The sequence below is a fragment of the Salvelinus alpinus genome, chromosome 28 (assembly GCF_045679555.1).
Source record: "Salvelinus alpinus chromosome 28, SLU_Salpinus.1, whole genome shotgun sequence".
In the NCBI taxonomy this organism is placed as follows: Eukaryota; Metazoa; Chordata; class Actinopteri; order Salmoniformes; family Salmonidae; genus Salvelinus; species Salvelinus alpinus.
The window spans coordinates 35,205,885-35,228,879 of NC_092113.1; the positions used below are offsets into that span (position 1 = coordinate 35,205,885).

The 22,995-nt window shown below is 43.3% G+C and overlaps 1 protein-coding gene across 2 annotated transcripts; it reads left to right on the forward strand.

Moving 5' to 3' along the window:
* Positions 1 to 474: 474 nt before the first annotated feature.
* Positions 475 to 10,936, forward strand: LOC139557752 (nascent polypeptide-associated complex subunit alpha-like). 2 transcript variants are annotated; one of them, XM_071372909.1, is made up of 9 exons: positions 475 to 592; positions 1,527 to 1,595; positions 3,029 to 3,499; positions 8,631 to 8,710; positions 9,083 to 9,160; positions 9,697 to 9,843; positions 10,159 to 10,290; positions 10,431 to 10,553; positions 10,735 to 10,936. In XM_071372909.1, the coding sequence occupies exons 2-9, from the start codon at positions 1,529 to 1,531 to the stop codon at positions 10,747 to 10,749; spliced, it is 1,113 nt and encodes a 370-aa protein (XP_071229010.1). In that variant the 5' UTR covers positions 475 to 592; positions 1,527 to 1,528; the 3' UTR covers positions 10,750 to 10,936. The 2 variants fall into 2 exon arrangements, with proteins under 2 accessions (XP_071229010.1, XP_071229011.1); XM_071372910.1 differs by lacking the exon at positions 3,029 to 3,499 and having other exon boundaries at positions 479 to 592.
* The last annotated feature ends 12,059 nt before the right edge of the window (positions 10,937 to 22,995 follow it).

A 22,995-nucleotide genomic window follows, 5' to 3' on the forward strand; every position in this document is an offset into this window, starting at 1 on the left:
TTATTATGAGCCGCCTCTCCTGCTGAAACTATGTAAACATAAATGGTACTGACCAATTACACAATACTTTAATTCTGGGTTAAACCGATATTAGGGTAATCGTTTGTGGGTGGGTATAATTTGTGGAACATTCCAACAGGAATCTGGTTCCAAAAACTTCATAAATTACATTGTTGCCAACAAACAACGCATGATCAATTCAACTAGCTGACGAATAGGCATCAACTCACCACGTAGCTTATTCTTAATGTTTGTCCATAGGCTAACATAGTGAGGACAGACATTTTCCAGAATAAAGTGGTAAGTGAAAAACTTAATGAAATCGCCCACTCCCTACCTGGTATCTTATTCTTCCGCTATACAACTTTATATGCGTTATTTGTTGACAACCTTGTTATTTACAAAAAAAATTGAACCGATTCCTGTTGGAACGTTCCACAAACTATACCCAACCGTAGTTTGTCGCTGTATTCTAATTCCAAGAGGGTTATTTGCATAAATCCGGAAGTTGAGTCAGTTATTTCTTGCAGCCAGGCGTTCTGGTACTTGTAGTTCTTTTTTACACCCATCTTAGCTCTACACTCCTATCACAGTAAGTATTTCTCGTGACAATCTGTCGACATCTAACTTAGAATTGTGTGCCACTATATGTGTTAGTTATCGTAAATAGGTATTTTTAAGTTTGGTATTACTGAGGAATTCACATTTTATGGTTATCATCTCGTATGATTTCGCTAGCAAGCTAACTAACAACGCCAGTCTCTTGTCTCGAAACCAACGTGAGCTAGCTGTGTCTCTTTTAGTTAGTTTCCAAATAACATTTGTACATAATACACTATTAAACATTCCATAGGGTGTGAGATGGCCATCTACTTAAATGTGCAACAAGAGTGTGTGAATAAAGTGGGATAGCTAACTAGCAAGCAAACAAGTCAACTTGTTAACAAGCCAGTTGGATAGCTAACGTTAGCTAGCTAAATCAGCAGTATGCCCCATACCTTGTATTGCATCATGAAATTCTAGGTTATATTCCAGGCAGTTCTAACAATTTTCATTTAGAAGACCTCAAGTTACTGTAGTTAACCTTTTTAGTTATTACTTCTGCAGTGTCATATCGTGTTCATGTATGACACAGTTACTTGTACTGTAGCTCAAGTTACACCGATTAGTTGTTCCATATTTCACAGCTTGTCATGTCTTGGCCCATCCAAACACACCTTAGCCAAACCTGTTACCCATTTCAGTCACATTTAGACATTATTACACCCTTTACTCTGACCAGAGGTTTTGCTATTGAATGACTATTGAATGACTAACGTTACCTGCCTGGCTTTCCACATAGCTGTCTGTGCAAGCCTAGCCAATAACCTCTAAATTGCTTATGTTTGTTTAAATTGACCAATAATTTTGTGTGGATGCTAGGTTTTTGTCTTGATTAGAAGGGTTGGTGGTGGTCGACCACACATTTTGTTTCTTGTTATTTGTGAAACTACACAACCAAATTGACTCAATGTTTTTGTTGACAGACATGCCAGGTGAAACCACCACAGAGACAGTCCCAGCAATGGAGCTGCAACAGTCACAGGCAGACACTGGTTAGTATCTTATTTATATTTCTCAATGTGTCTGTGCAGTCCTCGAGGCTGTCTCTTGACCTGGCATGATGTGTTTTTCCACATATGGGGTCCAGGAACTCAACAGCAAAATTACTAAACAATCGGTTTCTCTTTTCTTAATATGGCATTTCTTTACTCTGCTCATACTAGACCAAACCTTGTGTGTGTAATCTCACGTAAACTCTAACATAGAATCCAACAGGGTTTGTTTTGGTTTCCTGGACTCTTAAACATCTAGTGTACTCACCTATACTTTATGAGGTTTCTTTGTACTGTACTCACCTGCACTGTATGAGTTTTGTCTTGGGACTGGGGTGTAATGGACAAACTAATACACCATGATACTTTTTCTTGTGGTGTCTTGCATGGAACATAATCTGTCTCCAAAAAACAGACTGCAAAATGTCTGTGGCGAATACCTATTCAAAAAGGCAATGAGAAAGCATAGTGATGTCCTCACGAATTACAGTTTTCAGAATCTGAGCTATTAAATTTACCGGTAAGAAATATTTGCTAAATTACTGGATTATTTTTATTTTCAATGGACAATGTGCTATATACTTGGATTACCAGTGGTCATTATCCATTCACAATAGTGTAGGCCTAATGTTAAATATAATCTGTAATATTTATTGTAAAATGGCTTGTGAATCACCAATCTACTGGACTTGTTCATGCTAAATAAAAATGCACAACTCAAAGGTTCCTCAACTGCTCTACATTCAGCTACATCTTTCATCAATCTTACTTTCCGTACACTTTCTGGCTGATCTAGCTGAAATATTACACAAGGTAAAGCATGTTCGTTTAATTTCCTCCTTCACTTTCTTCCCTTACGATGAGTAGTTATCACATCTTTTGAACGATAAGCCTAAGTGACCCTATATTTAGTGCTTGTTTCTTCAGTCTGTGTACTGAAAGATGATGGGTCCCAAGGTGTTTCACTTGAATGCGGGGCACTGCATGATAAGACTGGTAGGGGAATACAAAATATTCATTATCTCTGTCACAAACACTCTCACAAAGACTCATGGTTTATACTGTCACCGACTAGACTAACATTGGGCACAACTTGGTGGTCTACATTTTACCGTTCTTCTGTGTGTAGAAACAGTACATGTATTGTAGTTCCATTAGTACATGTTTCAGGAGTTGTTGTTGTCAACAGGAGTATTGGTTTCTCCAATTTCTTGTTAAGATGAATTTGGACTAAATTCAGCCCCAGTTTTGATTCCCATATGGGTATTCTTAAGGAGAGAGACTCTCACTCCATCGTTTGGAACAGTATCCCACTTTACATAAAAAAAAAAAAAATGTTTCCCACCATGGGTTGCAGCTTTTAATGTCGCTGTGACTCCCCCCTACTCTTTCTACTTCCCCTTTCTACTCCTACTCTTTTCCTGGATTCCCAGTGTTGAGAGTCGATGGGAGTTGTATTGACAAACCAGTTTCACTACTTGAGGTTACCAAGGAAATGGCTGATCCAAACCCCACTGTAGCTGCCGAAGCAGTTCAAGATTACACTGAGAAGGTTAAGGACAAGCTGAATGAAGAAGAGATTGTAAGCCCTGTTAAAGAAGAACCATCAACCCAAGACCAACCTACTGCTGTGCCAGAGGAAGACGGAGGGACCGCTGAGGAAGATGTGCCAAAGGTTGCTGTTGAAGAACAAGCTAGGCAAGTAGTGCCAGTTCCTGAAGCCACCATGGAAGAGCAAGAAACTGCTTCAGAATATCTGACGCCACCTGAAGTGGTTAAAGCCCCTGAGGTTGTGAGCGTTGCAGTCCAACAAAACGAAAAGGCCAGTCAGAGCGAGGAACCCAAGGTGAAGGTCCAGACTAATGATGTTAATGGTCATTCCAGGTCATTTGCTATTCATTCAGGTGGGTTATATTTATTACAACTTAATGAAAACTGTCCCTCTAGGTGCTTTTCTTATGCCAATTTGGTTGGTTAAAATGTTTAAGAGGCGTTTCCCCTTTAGCACTAAGGAATCAGCAATGTTCTTTCTGAAAGGGTCACCTTTTTCGGTCTAAACTTGGGACTTTCAATGATCACCAACTACACAATTTCTAAATGTATTGAATGACACGTACCCCTTTGTAAATCACCTCAACCATCAGTCAGGTTTTTTCCTGTCTGGCACAGAGAAGTTTTGACTAGTGTACTGTGGCTGCTGTGGGTCTGTCTTTTAGGAAATGTATAACACTTTTTTTTTTAGAAGCTGGTTGTCCTTGCTAGTAGTTTGCTTAGTAGTTTGCGTTGCACAATAATCTGTATGTACCTCCATGTTTTTTGCCTGTGCTTTTTTTTTACTGTTGTATGTGAGTTAAGTGCATCTAATATGCGTTGCCACAGAAACCACTCCCTTTGCCACTCCTCCTCCAAAAGCCTTTTGTGAACTAACACACACACTTAACTTTGCCCCCCTTACTAGCTCTGACTCTACATCTGCTAAATGTGAATGTTGTAGTTCTTGAGATTGAACATTCTCTTATGATGTTGTCAATCGCTGTATAGTGTGACAATGTTTTTGCACCAACTAGTCGGATTTTGTCCTTGACATTTTGAATTGATTATGGATTCCTGTTAGCTGCTGTTAGTCTACTAGGGCGAACATTCAACATTCTCTTATGACATTGTCACTGTCGTCCAAATCCAACTGACATCCTGTCTTCCCTTTAGACTCTGCTTCCAAGGTGCTCTACTCCTTTACCCTGTGCTCTTCTACCAGACACCCTAGCCCCCTAAACTAACAAGACTTAGTGGGACCACGCCTCCTCTGTCCTCTTCGCCCAAAGCTGTGCCTTCTTTCGACACCAAGCGCCCATCTCCAACCAACCCTACCTCCTAAGTCTCTCGCCATTCTTTACTGCTCCTCCACTACCCCCTCTTCACACTTGGCTTCGCCCCCTGTCGGCTCTCATTTTGGTGGCAAGGACCAGGCCACCCCACAACCCAAGGTAATAAAATCCGGGGAGCCAGGGAATACTGAGAGGTTTACTAGGTCTAATGTTCTTCTAAACCTGTCCCTCTGGCTGACGCTGCTAACTGAATCTAACAATATTGCGCTGTTACCTGACGCTCTACTACCAGCCAACTCTAACCCCGCTGCCCCAGTTAATGCCAGACCATTGCCTCCCACCATGTCTGAGAGGGCCCCAGACACCACTGGAGCAGCTTCACACATTCACAAACCCCCTGCTATTCCTATCCTCACCGGAACTATCCTCTGCCTCGTACGTTCAGCAAGTGGATGTCACTGCCGCCTCGTACGTTCAGCAAGTGGATGTCACTGCCGCCACCCTCCTAACTGAAGACGCTGTCCTCTTTTCCCCAGCACCTCCTGCCATAGCTGTAGTAGCCTCCAAGGCTGAAGTTGTCCATCCAGAGAATTCCACAACCACTAAACCTACTGCCTTTCCAGTTCAGGTCTCATTGTCAGAAGTGACGGCTGTTCCATTGGCTACGTCGCCTGTTAAAGCCTGCCCTTTCTCTTTTCAAAGTGTTTTGCGAACATGCTGCTCCTGCACCTATGTCATTCTCCACTGCTTTGCCCCGGAAGGTCAAGCGAAGGACCAGGTGCATAAGGCTAGAGCTGTATCTGCTGAGGCTTCTGTTGTGAAGAATGAACTGCCCTGTGAGTCTGCAGCAGTTGACGACAGAGCTGAAGAGGTGTCCGTAGACGTGGCTGCTGAAGAACCAGCTGAGAAGCAGGTTGATATGCCTGCTGTTGCCTCTCTCCAAGCTTCTGCTACTGAGCCTCCTGCTTTTGAAAATATTCCCACCACTACTCCAGTTTCCTCAATCTCCATTTGATAAGGAAACTCCTTACTGCCCCCGCTGGTGTGGTGTTTGTCCCTCCTAAACCACCAGCACCTCAAGCGTCTTTTCCCAGGCTGTCACCTGTCCATGTCACCCCTCTGATTCCACTAGACGAACCCGGCGGCGGCTCACCCGTATTCCCCCGTCGACCCACACCAGTGGAGTCTCCCTCCCGTCACCTCCATCTTTATCACTGAACCCTAGGGCTGGGCGGTATACTGTATTTTATGATATACTTACCTTCTATACCGGTATTTTAATGTTTTTGTTTGTTAAATGTGATACGCCAAGTGTAATGTCAATTTGTATAGTTTACTTGAGTCATCTCTCTCCGCTCTTTCTCTCCGTGCCACTTTCCACATAGACCTAGCCACACCCCTGTCACTCAAGGGGCGCATTTGATGTTCCTCATCCACGGGACACTTGCGTTTAGTCTGCATGGCCAATGCAGCACATGCAACAATGCTGTTTTCTATTTGCTTCTTAATATAAATCCACTAGAGTTCTATAATGACACTTAGTTTGTGTTTCTTACATCAGCAAACAGCAAGTTTATTTTCTTAGCGACTTGCCCTAAATCTTGTGAGACGCTAATTGTTAGCCACTAATAGCTAGCTAGCTAATAAATGTACTGAGTAAGAGCAAACGTAGCAAGCTAATACAGCCTGATTAATACCAGTGATGGTGTAGACTTGAATCAGCATGTTTGTGCAACAGTATCTTCTAAATCAAATAGGAAAATGCAAAGCAAATGTTAGCTACAGGAAGTAGCTAAGAGAAAACATGCAATGTAGCCAGAGCTTATAGGGTCCCCTCGGAAACACTTATCAACACTTTAGCTCCTACCCTGTCGCAATAACTCCTCCCTGGCAATTTTAATTCATTGTCATCTCAAACAACACTGTATTAAAGTGCCCACTATTGTATTCTAACTATAGAATTAGAATAGTCACTCTATTTCCATGATTCCAACAGTTTTGCTCTAATTCGCAAAGTAAAATCGCAATTGCAACATTTGGTTAAAAATAAGTCCTAGATTATTTGCCCATGTCGTGCAGCCCTACGTGGTAGTGTGGAAATTCTCAATTGAGCAGAGGTGTAAAAATACTTTAAAGTACTTTACAAAAAAAAAATTGGGGGCAACTTTTACTTCACTACATTCCTAAGGAAACTGTACTTTTTACTCCATGCATCTTCCCTGATACCTAAAACTACTCGTTACATTTTGAATGCATAGCAGGATAGGAAAATAGTCCAATTACGCACTTGTCAAGAGAACATCCCTGGTCATCTATTGCCTCTGATCTGGAGGTCTCACTAAACACATGCTTTGTTTGTAAATTGTGTTGGCGTGTGCCCCTGGCTATCCATAAATAAATAAACAAGAAAATGGTTTGCTTAATATAAGGAATTAGAAATTAAGTACATTTTTATCAATTTAACTTTTGATACTTAAGTATATTTTAAACCATGCTTTTTAGACTTTAACTCAAGTACTAATTTTCTGTTAACGATTCTTTACTTTTACTCAAGTATGACAATTGGGTACTTTTTCCACCGCTGCAATTGAGTGCAGGAAATGCAGAAATTATGAAAGTGCTGAAATTCCTTTTGGTTGAATTGAACAGTATAAAATAATCAGAATGGAGAAAGACTCATCGAAATCACTTAGAATGTATGTGTCGCCACATTTTAGGATAACTCACTACTCATAAAGAACCCTGGGATCACTCACTACTCATAAAGCACATGTACAACTTTTATTATTCAAAAACTAAAAATACTGTCAATTTTTATTTTTTATAAATACCGTGCTATAATATTTAGTCCATATCGCCCAGCACTACTGATTCCCCCACCAGATCCAGAGCCCATTGTGGTCAACAACAAGAAGGGTATAATGAATCCACATTGGCCTGCTTCGCATGGCAATTTTAAAGTGTCACTAACAATATTAGTTTGCATCATTTAGGGTCCGGTCATTTCTATAGGTGAAGTTTCTTCATTGAATACATCGGGGTAAAATGTAAGGCTTTGTTCAGTCACTGACATTGTACAAACAGGATTATATATATATTTTTTTTTATAGCCGATAAAATATAGACAATTCTGACTTTGTGAGGGTCTCTTATGCTGAATTTAAAAAAATATATATATAATTTTTTTTATTTTTCCTCAGACCACACTTTCTGTCGTAGTGGGATGTATTAATGCTTATGTGAATGGTTGTCTTAACTACCTTTTATACCTACAGTCTATGTTTGGTTCATCCTCACTCTAGAAAATCCACCCTTTGCTTGGCTTCTGTAGTAGCAACTATTTAGTGCTGACCAAAACCTGACCAATGGCAAAATGTGTATTTGAGTTGTTTCCCTACACCCAGGTGCCACCAGGGGGTGGTGTTCTCCTACACCCAGGGGCCAACCTCAAACAGTTTTTTTCGTCCAGCAACCCCATTTTTATATAATTTCATTTTATTAGGGCTATGACCGTTTATTACGTATCAGTCTGATATAATTATTGACAGTACTTCAATTTGAAGGAAGTATAGTTTGAAGCGAAATGCATCAGAAAGGAAATAGGACGTTTTGTATGATTGGTGTAGAAAATAATGTCATTGATGGTCTTTTTTCCCCCCAGTCTGATTAAGTGCCTGGTCTTGTCCACTCTGTTCTGTGTCCTGCCGCTTTTGGGCATTGTAGAAGGAAACAGAAGACGTGTCCGGGTTCCTGAGAGTCTCATCTTTCATTGATGGGGTCATAATATTTTGTAGCTTAAACCGTTCAAAACAGAGCCATGTTTTTCGGAAGAAAACAGAAAACGCTCTGTTTATTACAACCATGCCTAGTGGCCATCGGAGGTTACTGACGTAACCGCAGTTCTATGAACCAAGCGCAATGTATTTTATTTCAGTTTCTCTCGCGGCCTCATTTTCAAATCAGTGAGACCTCTGTATTTGTGCAGCGTTTCCCGAACTAATCTCCTGCAACTGTCCCGGGGAAGTTTATAAATGTATTTTGATGTGTTTGTAACCAGGTTGACTCTTTATATTACCACATAATTACGTTCCCTTATAGATGCCTTTTCTGCTTACGTAAATTGTTTTGTTTATGTTATACTAAAGAACTGATTCTGTGATATGTTGTGAGATGTTACATTTTCTAATGGAATGTATCTGGTGGTGTCTAGGGTCTGGCACAGATTCTGACAGTGATGACTCCGTACCAGACTTGGAGGAGCAGGACTCAACACAGACACAGCAGGCACAGGTACAGTATGGCCATTGGCCACCAGGGGGTGCTGCTCCCCTACACCCAGGGGGTCAAGTCGAGGGGGGTTGTATTCGGTGCATGTGACAAATGACAACATTTGATTTGAACTGAGCAATTTCCGCTAGATGGGCCAGCTTCAAAGTCTAAATTGGCTATCGAAAAAGTAATGTTTTGGTCTTAATTTCGGGTTTAGTGTGGTTAAGGTTAGGTTTAAAATCAGATTTTATGACTTTGTGGTTGTGCCAGCTAGTGACCCCTCTGCAGAGGTGCCTCTAGTACGTGAGTCATGACGATAAATGACAACCTACTGGTAAATGTGTCCAACTTACAGAATAAGTGATTTTTAAAAACCTGTTGTTCTCTCCTCAGCTTGCTGCAGCAGCTGAGATCGACGAGGAGCCAGTCAGCAAAGCCAAACAAAGTAGAAGTGAAAAGAAAGCTAGAAAGGTCAGTTATGTTCATTCACATGTTCCTATAGTACATTGAATTGGCCACAAGTACCACAACAATCACTTTTTTTACCCCAAAACCCATTTGAATACCTCAAAGCCCTGTTCTCAACTTTTTCTCTGTGGACCAGCTACTTCTAATGATTTTTATTAATCGGATTACTTTTTTTACTCTGAGGTGCTGAAAATGAGCTGCTATACGACACACAAGTACCATCATAATGAAAGCATCATTCCCCAAACATAAGAAATAATGACCTAATAACTTTAAGTCTATGGGGAAATAATTTTTTTACTCAGTGTCAAAACACTTGTTTTTCAGTTGTAATGACTTTCAGTTCAGTTTCCTTTGGACAGTGTTTCCTACAGACAATCTGTTGATTAGCTACTGTAGTTTTCTGTGGACAGTGTTTCCTACAGACAATCTGATTAGCTACTATAGTTCTCTGTGGACAGTGTTTCCTACAGACAATCTAATTAGCTACTATAGTTCTCTGTGGACAAAAATGTAGTAATCTTCTCTGTCAACACCAGGCCATGTCCAAGCTGGGCCTCCGTCAGGTGACGGGCGTAACCAGGGTTACCATCAGGAAGTCCAAGAACATCCTGTTTGTCATCCCCAAGCCAGACGTCTACAAGAGCTCCGCCTCCGACACATACATCGTTTTCGGAGAGGCTAAGGTTGGAATCTACGCCATTTTATAACAGACATGTGCATTGTCTTTGGGGAAGCCAAGGCACGTGATGCTATTTTAAGTGGTAACCAGAAATGCTAGAAGAATCATTCATCACTTTCATCTTGGTTGGCTCTGACAGTGCAGCTTTTCATTTCAGATGGGACCTGCTATACTTTCTAATAGTTTATAAATGCCTTTTTAAAGCTGTTGTAAGCCATTTATTTCACAAGCATGTTAAGTTCTCTATGAATTACACCAAGATATGCTTGAAATATTCTTGCAGTTCTGTTTTCTGAAAGTTAATTTCTGTTTGTTCCAGATTGAGGACCTGTCCCAACAAGCTCAACTGGCAGCAGCAGAGAAGTTCAAGGTCCAGGGAGAAGACAGAATGTCTAGCATCCAGGAGAACACACAGACACCCACCGTACAGGAGGAGAGTGAAGAGGAAGAGGTGAGGGTCAAGGAAAGCATTTATTTACAATGACTGTGATGTGTGATTGTCTCACCTAGCTACTTATATACATACACACAAAAGTATGTGGATTTGGCTATTTCTCCCAATTCACTTCTGTGTTCCATCATGCTTTGCAGGTTGATGAGACTGGCGTGGAGGTGAAGGACATTGAGCTGGTGATGTCACAAGCCAACGTATCTCGAGTGAAGGCTATACGAGCGCTCAAGAACAACAACAACGACATTGTTAATGCCATCATGGTAAGAATATTTCATTGGTTGTCACTTGTGTTGTGAATGTAATATCAGGTGTAATTGACATTTTACCTTTGATTGCTATGTTCTGAGGTGATGACAGGCACATTTCCATCTGTACAATAAAGTTGTAGATTCAATGTTGACACCTCCTCCTAAAATACAAACCACTTTTTCTTTTTTGCAGGAGCTGACCATGTAGATGCCCAAGAACCTCGAGGACCAGGTCCAGTTCAGCATTAAACACTAGTAGATGTGGTCTATTCAATTAATTCCAAGGATAAAAATAAAAGTTGTGGATTAAAGGGGATGGAAGATTTCTTCTTCTGGTTACCGTGTGTATTTATGTTTTCCCATTTGTTGGTAAATAAAATGTTTTCCTCACATTATTTCTGTTTGTAAGATTGTGCTTACACTAATCAGCAGCGGTGGGTGTAGTGCCATTATAGTCAAGGGAACACAAAATGAAAATGTAATTGACGTTATCATTTCCTCAATCAAAGTTTGTATCAACAGATGTAGCCTGTTGAATACATCATTCTAGACAATATATTTCGATGTCGTTATAAATATGCATAATGCATCCTCCAATTGAATGCCTCATCCTTGAATGTAAAATGGATCCTCCGTCTGCCCCTATACCCACACACATTTTCTCAAAATGTTATATTTTTAATACCTTCAATCACAAAGTTAGACATACTTAATTACAAAATAGGCCATCATCACTGTCAATCTTGAATTATCATTATTTGTTATACCAGTGAAATGTCCAAACTGCCTCTGCATGCCAATCATTTGATCTAATCATTTTTTATTTAACTAGGCAAGTCAATTAAGAACAAATTCTTATTTACAATGACGGCCCAACCCTTCCCCTAACCCGGACAACGCTGGGCCAATTGTGCGCTGCCCTATGGGACTCCCAATCACAGGCCGGTTGTGATACAGCCTGGAATCAAGCCAGGGTCTGTAGTGACGCCTCTAGCACTAAGATGCGGTGCCTTAGACGGCTGCGCCTCTCGGGAGTTTCATGGGAATATGAATTTAGATGTCCTTGAATTACTGTTCTGTGAGTGAATTACAGCAGATGGTGTTAAACTAGTAGCCTTGTATTTTGTTTGAATTAAAGTATATATCCAGCCCTGGTGCATGAGAAGAAGGGGGAAAAAGAAGCTTCAACTAACCATCCTAAAATCTCAAATTAGGTGTTTTTGGTGTAATAGTAAAGTTATAGGCCTACTGTGCTATGCTGTTGTGTTGATGTAAAATGATTAGTTATGTGATCTTGCGTGACATTGATTCAGCTTTGGTGTAACTTTACTAGACAAGCACCATTGTGAGAATGTTCTATTTGAAATAACAAGTGATGAGTACGACTATCATGCGTAGGCAACAGATGTTCAAGTGTTTTAAGTGATTGAAGCCCCCTTCCTGGTGCTGAAAGGACAGCGTCAGTGTCGTGCAATGATGTTAAAAAAAAAGTTGAACCAGCTTGTGGTGCTGTAGGATAGCGCTGCCTTTCGGTCATTTCAGGAACAAACAACCATTTGCAGTATAGCCTAATAGACCTACGACTACGTGGTATATATCTATTTGTAGGCTGTAGCCTAATGTACAGTGGGGAGAACAAGTATTTGATACACTGCCGATTTTGCCGATTTTCCTACTTACAAAGCATGTAGAGGTCTGTAATTTTTATCATAGGTACACTTCAACTGTGAGAGACGGAATCTAAAACAAAAATCCCGAAAATCACATTGTATGATTTTTAAGTAATTAATTAGCATTTTATTGCATGACATAAGTATTTGATACATCAGAAAAGCAGAACTTAATATTTGGTACAGAATCCTTTGCAATTACAGAGATCATACGTTTCCTGTAGTTCTTGACCAGGTTTGCACACACTGCAGCAGGGATTTTGGCCCACTCCTCCATACAGACCTTCTCCAAATCCTTCAGGTTTCGGGGCTGTCGCTGGGCAATACGGACTTTCAGCTCCCTCCAAAGATTTTCTATTGGGTTCAGGTCTGGAGACTGGCTAGGCCACTCCAGGACCTTGAGATACTTCTTACGGAGCCACTCCTTAGTTGCCCTGGCTGTGTGTTTCGGGTCGTTGTCATGCTGGAAGACCCAGCCACGACCCATCATCAATGCTCTTACTGAGGGAAGGAGGTTGTTGGCTAAGATCTCGCAATACATGGCCCCATCCATCCTCCCCTCAATACGGTGCAGTCGTCCTGTCCCCTTTGCAGAAAAGCATCCCCAAAGAATGATGTTTCCACCTCCATGCTTCACGGTTGGGATGGTGTTCTTGGGGTTGTACTCATCCTTCTTCTTCCTCCAAACACGGCGAGTGGAGTTTAGACCAAAAAGCTCTATTTTTGAATCATCAAACCACATGACCTTCTCCCATTCCTCCTCTGGATCATCCAGATGGTCATTGGCAAACTTCAGACGGGCCTGGACATGCGCCTGCTTGAGCAGGGGGACCTTGTGTGCGCTGCAGGATTTTAATCCATGACGGCGTAGTGTGTTACTAATGGTTTTCTTTGAGACTGTGGTCCCAGCTCTCTTCAGGTCATTGACCAGGTCCTGCCGTGTAGTTCTGGGCTGATCCCTCACCTTCCTCATGATCATTGATGCCCCACGAGGTGAGATCTTGCATGGAGCCCCAGACCGAGGGTGATTGACCATCATCTTGAACTTCTTCTATTTTCTTCTATTTTCTAATAATTGCGCCAACAGTTGTTGCCTTCTCACCAAGCTGCTTGCCTATTGTCCTGTAGCCCATCCCAGCCTTGTGCAGGTCTACAATTTTATCCCTGATGTCCTTACACAGCTCTCTGGTCTTGGCCATTGTGGAGAGGTTGGAGTCTGTTTGATTGAGTGTGTGGACAGGTGTCTTTTATACAGGTAACGAGTTCAAACAGGTGCAGTTAATACAGGTAATGAGTGGAGAACAGGAGGGCTTCTTAAAGAAAAACTAACAGGTCTGTGAGAGCCGGAATTCTTACTGGTTGGTAGGTGATCAAATACTTATGTCATGCAATAAAATGCAAATTAATTACTTAAAAATCATACAATGTGATTTTCTGGATTTTTGGATAGATTAGATTCCGTCTCTCACAGTTGAAGTGTACCTATGATAAAAATTACAGACCTCTACATGCTTTGTAAGTAGGAGAACCTGCAAAATCGGCAGTGTATCAAATACTTGTTCTCCCCACTGTATATACATATAGTTTATCATTGCACGAGGAGAGCTTTAGATGCGAGTAGGCATTTCATTGTAGCTTACACTACGCTGTATCATTCAACTTCCATTTGATGAGTTTGAACACATGGTTACGATAAACCATATTAATCAAATGTATTTATATAGCCCTTCTTACATCAGCTGATATCTCAAAGTGCTGTACAGAAATCCAGCCTAAAACCCCAAACAGCAAGCAATGCAGGTGTAAAAGCACAGTGGCTAGGAAAAACTCCCTAGAAAGTCCAAAACCTAGGAAGAAACCTAGAGAGGAACCAGGCTATGAGGGGTGGCCAGTCCTCTTCTGGCTGTGCCGGGTGGAGATTATAACAGAACATGGCCAAGATGTTCAAATGTTCATAAATGACCAGCATGGTCAAATAATAATAATCACAGTAGTTGTCGAGGGTGCAGCAAGTCAGCACCTCAGGAGTAAATGTCAGTTGGCTTTTCATAGCCGATCATTAAGAGTATCTCTACCGCTCCTGCTGTCTCTAGAGAGTTGAAAACAGCAGGTCTGGGACAGGTCAGGGTTCCATAGCCGCAGGCAAAACAGTTGAAACTGGAGCAGCAGCACGGCCAGGTGGACTGGGGACAGCAAGGAGTCATCATGCCAGGTAGTCCTGAGGCATGGTCCTAGGGCTCAGGTCCTCCAAGAGAGAGAAAGAAAGAGAGAATTAGAGAGAGCATACTTAAATTCACACAGGACACCGGATAAGACAGGAGAAGTCCTCCAGATATAACAAACTGACCCTAGCCCCCCGACACATAAACTACTGCAACATAAATACTGGAGGCTGAGACAGGAGGGGTCAGGAGACACTGTGGCCCCATCCGATGATACCCCCGGACAGGGCCAAACAGGAAGGATATAACCCCACCCACTTTGCCAAAGCACAGTCCCCACACCACAAGAGGGATATCTTCAACCACCAACTTACCATCCTGAGACAAAGCCGAGTATAGCCCACAAAGATCTCCGCCACGGCACAACCCAACGGGGGGCGCCAACCCAGACAGGAAGATCACGTCAGTGACTCAACCCACTCAAGTGACGCACCCCTCCTAGGGACGGCATGAAAGAGCACCAGTAAGCCAGTGACTCAGCCCCTGTAATAGGGTTAGAGACAGAGAATCCCAGTGGAGAGACAGCAAGGGCGGTTCGTTGCTCCAGAGCCTTTCCGTTCACCTTCACACTCCTGGGCCAGACTACACTCAATCATATGACCCACTGAAGAGATGAGTCTTCAGTAAAGACTTAAAGGTTGAGACCGAGTCTGCGTCTCTCACATGGGTAGGCAGACCATTCCATAAAAATGGAGCTCTATAGGAGAAAGCCCTGCCTCCAGCTGTTTGCTTAGAAATTCTAGGGACAATTAGGAGGCCTGCGTCTTGTGACTAGCGTACGTGTAGGTATGTACGGCAGGACCAAATCGGAAAGATAGGTAGGAGCAAGCCCATGTAATGCTTTGTAGGTTAGCAGTAAAACCTTGAAATCAGCCCTTGCCTTAACAGGAAGCCAGTGTAGGGAGGCTAGCACTGGGGTAATACAGGATCAAAGAAAACCGAGAGGTGAACTATCAATTAATATTTATTTGCATATAAACTCAGCAAAAAAAGAAATGTCCTCTCACTGTCAACTGCGTTTATTTTCAGCAAACGTAACGTGTAAATATTTGTATGAACATAAGATTCAACAACTGAGACATAAACTGAACAAGTTCCACAGACATGTGACTAACAGAAATGGAATATGTCCCTGAACAAAGGGGGGGTCAAAATCAAAAGTAACAGTCAGTATCTGGTGTGGCCACCAGCTGCATTAAGTACTGCAGTGCTTCTCCTCCTAATGGACTGCACCAGATTAGCCAGTTCTTGCTGTGAGATGTTACCCCACTCTTTCACCAAGGCACCTGCAAGTTCCCAGAAATTTCTGGGGGGAATGGCCCTAGCCCTCACCCTCCGATCCAACAGGTCCCAGACGTGCTCAATGGGATTGATATCCGGGCTCTTCGCTGGCCATGGCAGAACACTGACGTTCCTGTCTTGCAGGAAATCACGCACAGAACGAGCAGTATGGCTGGTGGCATTTTCATGCTGGAGGCTTATGTCAGGATGAGCCTGCAAGAAGGGTACCACATGAGGGAGGAGGATGTCTTCCCTGTAATGCACAGCATTGAGATTGCCTGCAATGATAACAAGCTCAGTCCCGATGATGCTGTGACACCGCAACAGACCATGACGGACCCTCCACCTCCAAATCGATCCCGCTCCAGAGTACAGGCCTTGTTGTAACGCTCATTCCTTCAACGATAAACGCGAATCCGACCATCACCCCTGGTGAGACAAAACCATGACTCCTCAGTGAAAAGCACCTTTTGCCAGTCCTGTCTGGTCCAGCGACGGTGGGTTTGTGCCCATAGGCGACGTTGTTGCCGGTGATGTCTGGTGAGGACCTGCCTTACAACAGGCCTACAAGCCCTCAGTCAAGCCTCTCTCAGCCTATTGCGGACAGTCTGAGCACTGATTGAGGGATTGTGGGTTCCTGGTTTAACTCGGGCAGTTGTTGTTACCATCCTGTACCTGTCCCGCAGGTGTGATGTTCGGATGGACCGATCCTGTGCAGGTGTTGTTACGCGTGGTCTGCCACTGCGAGGATGATCAGCTGTCTGTCCTGTCTCGCTGTAGCTCTGTCTTAGACGTCTCACAGGACGGACATTGCAATTTATTGCCCTGGCCACATCTGCAGTCCTCATGCTTCCTTGCAGCATGCCTAAGGCACGTTCACGCAGATGGGCAGGGACCCTGGGCATCTTTCTTTTGGAATTTTTCATAGTCAGTAGAAAGGCCTATTTAGTGTCCTAAGTTTTCATAACTGTGACCTTAATTGCCTACCGTCTGTGAGCTGTTAGTGTCTTAACGACCGTTCCACAGGTGCGTGTTCATTAATTGTTTTGGGTTCATTGAACAAGCATGGGAAACAGTGTTTAAACCCTTTACAATGAAGATCTGTGACGTCATTTGGATTTTTACGAATTATCTTTGAAAGACAGTGTCCTGAAAAATGGACATTTCTTTTTTTGCTGAGTTTATTAATGCTCTCAAATCAATTGACCAAGTAGTGAACATAACTCATAAAATCTACAATTGCAGGAATTTAGTTTTAAAACAGACAAAATCAATATTTTGGTGTAATGTATTCATGCATCTCAATAAACTAAAACCTTAATGGATTATTACCTTCAACTTGGCCCAATTCACATTTCCAATTGCCCACCCTGACATACTAAACTAGAACGGGCCCTGGGTCTCAGCCAATAGCCTATATAGGCTAAATATCCCAAGCATGGTGCAGGGCTACAGCAACTTCCAGAGAGAGTCAGGCTCCTTTTGCTTTGCAGTTGCCACTCTGGTTTGGGTTAATCGGCAGAACGGTGTCGCCTTAACCAACTGGTCACATATCGTTCTGGGTTCCACTGCTCAAGTGGGGGTCTGTGGAGTTTTGGGAACATCAAGGCAGACACACTGAATTTGGATCCTAGATCTCATTGGTGTGATAAGGTCCATGTGGCTAACCCCCCTCTCACACTCCGCTTAGCTGCAGGGAACAGTGCTTGACTTCTTTATTTTTTTAAATATTTTTTACAAATTTAACCTTTATTTAACTAAGTCAACTCAGTTAAGAACAAATTCTTATTTACAATGACAGCCTACCCCAGCCAAACCCAGATGATGCTGGGCCAATTGTGCACCGCCCTATGGGACTCCCAATCACGGCCGGATGAATAACAAAATGGCGCCGACCGAAATGGCCGCCTCGCTTCGCGTTCCTTGGAAAATATGCAGTATTTTGTTTTTTTACGTGTTATTTCTTACATCGGTACCCCAGGTAATCTTAGGTTTCATTACATACAGTCGGGAGGAACTACTGAATATACGATTAACGTCAACTCACCATCGTTATAACCAGGAATATGACTTTCCCGAAACGGATCCAGTGTTTTGCCTTCCACCCAATACAATGGATCTGATCCCAGCCGGGGACCCTATGCGACGCCGTAAAAGGGGCAAACGTAGCGGTCTCTTGGTCAGGCTTCGGAGACGGGCACATCGCGCTCCACTCCCTAGCATACTACTCGCCAATGTCCAGTCTCTTGACAATAAGGTTGATGAAATCCGAGCACGGGTAACATTCCAGAAAGACATCAGGGATTGCAACGTGCTCTGCTTCACGGAAACATGGCTAACTCAAGAGACGCTAACGGAGTCGGTGCAGCCAGCTGGTTTCTTCACGCATCGCGCCGACAGAAACAAACATCTTTCTGGTAAGAAGAGGGGCGGGGGGGTATGCCTTATGATTAACGAGACGTGGTGTGATCATCATAACAACACACAGGAACTCAAGTCATTCTGTTCACCTGATCTAGAACTCCTCACAATCAAATGTCGACCGCATTATCTACCAAGGGAATTCTCCTCGATCATAATCACAGCCGTATATATTCCCCCCCAAGCAGACACATCGATGGCCCTGAACGAACTTTATCTGACTCTTTGTAAACTGGAAACCACACACCCTGAGGCTGCATTCATCGTAGCTGGGGATTTTAACAAGGCTAATCTAAAAACAAAACTCCCTAAATTCTATCAGCATATCGATTGTGCTACCAGGGCTGGTAAAACCCTGGATCATTGTTATACTAACTTCCGCGACGCATATAAGGCCCTCCCCCGCCCTCCTTTCGGAAAAGCTGACCACGACTCCATTTTGTTGATTCCAGCCTACAAACAGAAACTAAAACAACAAGCTCCCGCGCTCAGGTCTGTTCAACGCTGGTCCGACCAATCTGATTCCACGCTTCAAGACTGCTTCGATCACGCGGATTGGAATATGTTCCGCATTGCGTCCAACAACAACATGGACGAATATGCTGATTCGGTGAGCGAGTTCATTAGGAAGTGCATTGACGATGTCGTACCCACAGCAACGATTAAAACATTCCCAAACCAGAAACCGTGGATTGACGGCAGCATTCGCGTGAAACTGAAAGCGCGAACCACTGCTTTTAACCAGGGCAAGGTGACCGGAAACATGACCGAATACAAACAGTGTAGCTATTCTCTCCGCAAGGCAATCAAACAGGCTAAGTCCCAGTACAGAGACAAAATCGAGTCGCAATTCAACAGCTCAGACACAAGAGGTATGTGGCAGGGTCTACAGTCTATCACGGATTACAAAAAGAAAACCAGCCCCGTCGCGGACCAGGATGTCTTGCTCCCAGACAGGCTAAATAACTTTTTTGCCCGCTTTGAGGACAATACAGTGCCACTGACACGGCCCGCTACCAAAACCTGCGGGCTCTCCTTCACTGCAGCCGAGGTGAGTAAAACATTTAAACGTGTTAACCCTCGCAAGGCTGCAGGCCCAGACGGCATTCCCAGCCGCGTCCTCAGAGCATGCGCAGACCAGCTGGCTGGTGTGTTTACGGACATATTCAATCAATCCTTATCCCAGTCTGCTGTTCCCACATGCTTCAAGAGGGCCACCATTGTTCCTGTTCCCAAGAAAGCCAAGGTAACTGAGCTAAACGACTACCGCCCCGTAGCACTCACTTCCGTCATCATGAAGTGCTTTGAGAGACTAGTCAAGGACCACATCACCTCCACCCTACCGGACACCATAGACCCACTCCAATTTGCTTACCGACCCAATAGGTCCACAGACGACGCAATCGCAACCACACTGCACACTGCCCTAACCCATCTGGACAAGAGGAATACCTATGTGAGAATGCTGTTCATCGATTACAGCTCAGCATTTAACACCATAGTACCCTCCAAACTCGTCATCAAGCTCGAGACCCTGGGTCTCGACCCCGCCCTGTGCAACTGGGTCCTGGACTTCCTGACGGGCCGCCCCCAGGTGGTGAGGGTAGGTAACAACATCTCCACCCCGCTGATCCTCAACACTGGGGCCCCACAAGGGTGCGTTCTGAGCCCTCTCCTGTACTCCCTGTTCACCCACGACTGCGTGGCCATGCACGCCTCCAACTCAATCATCAAGTTTGCGGATGACACTACAGTGGTAGGCTTGATTACCAACAACGACGAGACGGCCTACAGGGAGGAGGTGAGGGCCCTCGGAGTGTGGTGTCAGGAAAATAACCTCACACTCAACGTCAACAAAACAAAGGAGATGATTGTGGACTTCAGGAAACAGCAGAGGGAGCACCCCCCTATCCACATCGACGGGTCAGTAGTGGAGAAGGTGGAAAGTTTTAAGTTCCTCGGTGTACACATCACGGACAAACTGAATTGGTCCACCCACACAGACAGCGTTGTGAAGAAGGCGCAGCAGCGCCTCTTCAACCTCAGGAGGCTGAAGAAATTCGGCTTGTCACCAAAAGCACTCACAAACTTCTACAGATGCACAATCGAGAGCATCCTGTCGGGCTGTATCACCGCCTGGTACGGCAACTGCTCCGCCCACAACCGTAAGGCTCTCCAGAGGGTAGTGAGGTCTGCAGAACGCATCACCGGGGGCAAACTACCTGCCCTCCAGGACACCTACACCACCCGATGTCACAGGAAGGCCATAAAGATCATCAAGGACAACAACCACCCAAGCCACTGCCTGTTCACCCCGCTATCATCCAGAAGGCGAGGTCAGTACAGGTGCATCAAAGCAGGGACCGAGAGACTGAAAAACAGCTTCTATCTCAAGGCCATCAGACTATTAAACAGCCACCACTAACATTTAGCGGCCGCTGCCAACATACTGACTCAACTCCAGCCACTTTAAAAATGGGAATTGATGGAAATTATGTAAAAATGTACCACTAGCCACTTTAAACAATGCCACTTAATATAATGTTTACATACCCTACATTACCCATCTCATATGTATATGTATATACTGTACTCTATATCATCTACTGCATCTTGCCATCTTTATGTAATACATGTACCACTAGCCACTTTAAACTATGCCACTTTATGTTTACATACCCTACAGTACTCATCTCATATGTATATACCGTACTCTATACCATCTACTGCATCTTGCCTATGCCGTTCTGTACCATCACTCATTCATATATCTTTATGTACATATTCTTTATCCCTTTACACTTGTGTGTATAAGGTAGTAGTTGTGGAATTGTTAGGTTAGATTACTTGTTGTTATTACTGCATTGTCGGAACTAGAAGCACAAGCATTTCGCTACACTCGCATTAACATCTGCTAACCATGTGTATGTGACTAATAAAATTTGATTTGATTTGATGTGATACAGCCTGGATTCGAATCCGGGACTGTAGTAATGCCTCTTGCCCTAAGATGCAGTGCCTTAGACCGCTGCGCCACTCATGTGCCCGACTATATGTAAGGTTCCTCAGTCAAGAAGTGAATTTTTAACACAGATTCAACCACAAAAAACAGGGAGGTTTTCCAATACTTCACAAAGAAATGCACCTATTGGTAGATGGGTACAAATAAAATAAAAAAGCAGATATTGAATATCCATTTGAGCATTATTAATTACACTTTGGATGGTGTATTAGTACACTAGAAAGATACAGGTATCCTTCCTAACAGTTGCCAGAGAGGAAGGAAACCTCTCAGGGATTTCACCAAGAGGCCAATGGTGACTTTAAAACAGTTACAAAGTGCAATGGCTGTGATAGGAGAAAACTGAGGATGGATCAACAACATTGTAGTTACTCCACAATATTAACCGAATTGAAAGAGTGAAAAGAAGGAAGCCTGTACAGAATAAAACATATTCCAAAACATACATCCTGTTTGCATCAAGGCATTACTGCAAAAAATGTGGCAAAGCAATGAACTGTTTGTCCTGAATAAAAAGTATGTATGGGGCAAATCTAATACAACACATTGCTGAGTACCACTATCCATATTTTCAAGCATAGTCTTATGGGTATGCTTGTAATCATTAAGGTCTAGGGAGTTCTTCAGGATAAAAAATAAAAGTAATGTAGCTAAGCACAGGCAAAATCCTAGAGGAAACCCTGCTTCGGTCTGCTCTCCACCAGACACTTGGAGATTAATTCACTTTTCAGCAGGACAATAACCTAAAACATGAGGCCACTGGAGTGGCTTACCAAGAAGACAGTGAATATTCCTGAGTGGCAGACTTACAGTTTTGACTGAAATCTACTTAAACATCTATGTCAAGATCTGAAAATGGTTGTCTAGCAATGATCAACAACCAATTTGACAGAGCTTGAAGAATTTTAAAAAGAATAATAGGCAAACGTTCCAGGTGTGGAAAACTCTTAAAGACTTACCCAGAAAGACTCACAGTAATAGCTGCCAAAGGTGCCTCTACAAAGTTTTGACTCAGGGGTCATGAATACCTATGTAAACGAGACATTTCTGTATTTCATTTTCAATAGATTTGTCATTATGGGGTATTGTGTGTACAGTCGTGGCCAAAAGTTTTGAGAATGACACAAATATAAATTTTCACAAAGTCTGCTGCCTCAGTTTGTACGATGGCAATTTGCATATACTCCAGAATGTTATGAAGAGTGATCAGATGAATTGCAATTAATTGCAAAGTCCCTCTTTGCCATGCAAATGAACTGAATCCCCCCCAAAACATTTCCACTGCATTTCAGCCCTGCCACAAAAGGACCAGCTGACATCATGTCAGTGATTCTCTCGTTAACATAGGAGTGAGTGTTGACGGGGACAAGGCTGGAGATCACTCTGTCAGGCTGATTGAGTTAGAAAAACAGACTGGAAGCTTCAAAAGGAGGGTGGTGCTTGGAATCATTGTTCTTCCTCTGTCAACCATGGTTACCTGCAAGGAAACACGTGCCGTCATCATCGCTTTGCACAAAAAGTGCTTCACAGGCAAGGATATTGCTGCCAGTAAGATTGCACCTAAATCAACCATTTATCGGATCATCAAGAACTTCAAGGAGAGCGGTTCAAATGTTGTGAAGAAGGCTTCAGGGCGCACAATGAATTCCAGCAAGCACCAGGACCGTCTCCTAAAGTTGATTCAGCTGCGGGATCAGGGCACCACCAGTACAGAGCTTGCTCAGGAATGGCAGCCGGCAGGTGTGAGTTCATCTGCACGCACAGTGAGGTGAAGACTTTTGGAGGATGGCCTGGTGTCAAGAAGGGCAGCAAAGAAGCCACTTCTCTCCAGGAAAAAC

What these genes read in the sequence shown, in the direction of transcription:
- LOC139557752 (XM_071372909.1), top strand. Translation starts at nt 1,529, where the DNA reads ATGCCAGGTGAAACCACCACAGAGACAGTCCCAGCAATGGAGCTGCAA. An exon ending in CACAGACACAGCAGGCACAG is followed by an intron (nt 8,711 to 9,082) that starts GTACAGTATGGC and finishes TTCTCTCCTCAG; the next exon opens with CTTGCTGCAGCAGCTGAGAT. An exon ending in GTGAAAAGAAAGCTAGAAAG is followed by an intron (nt 9,161 to 9,696) that starts GTCAGTTATGTT and finishes TGTCAACACCAG; the next exon opens with GCCATGTCCAAGCTGGGCCT.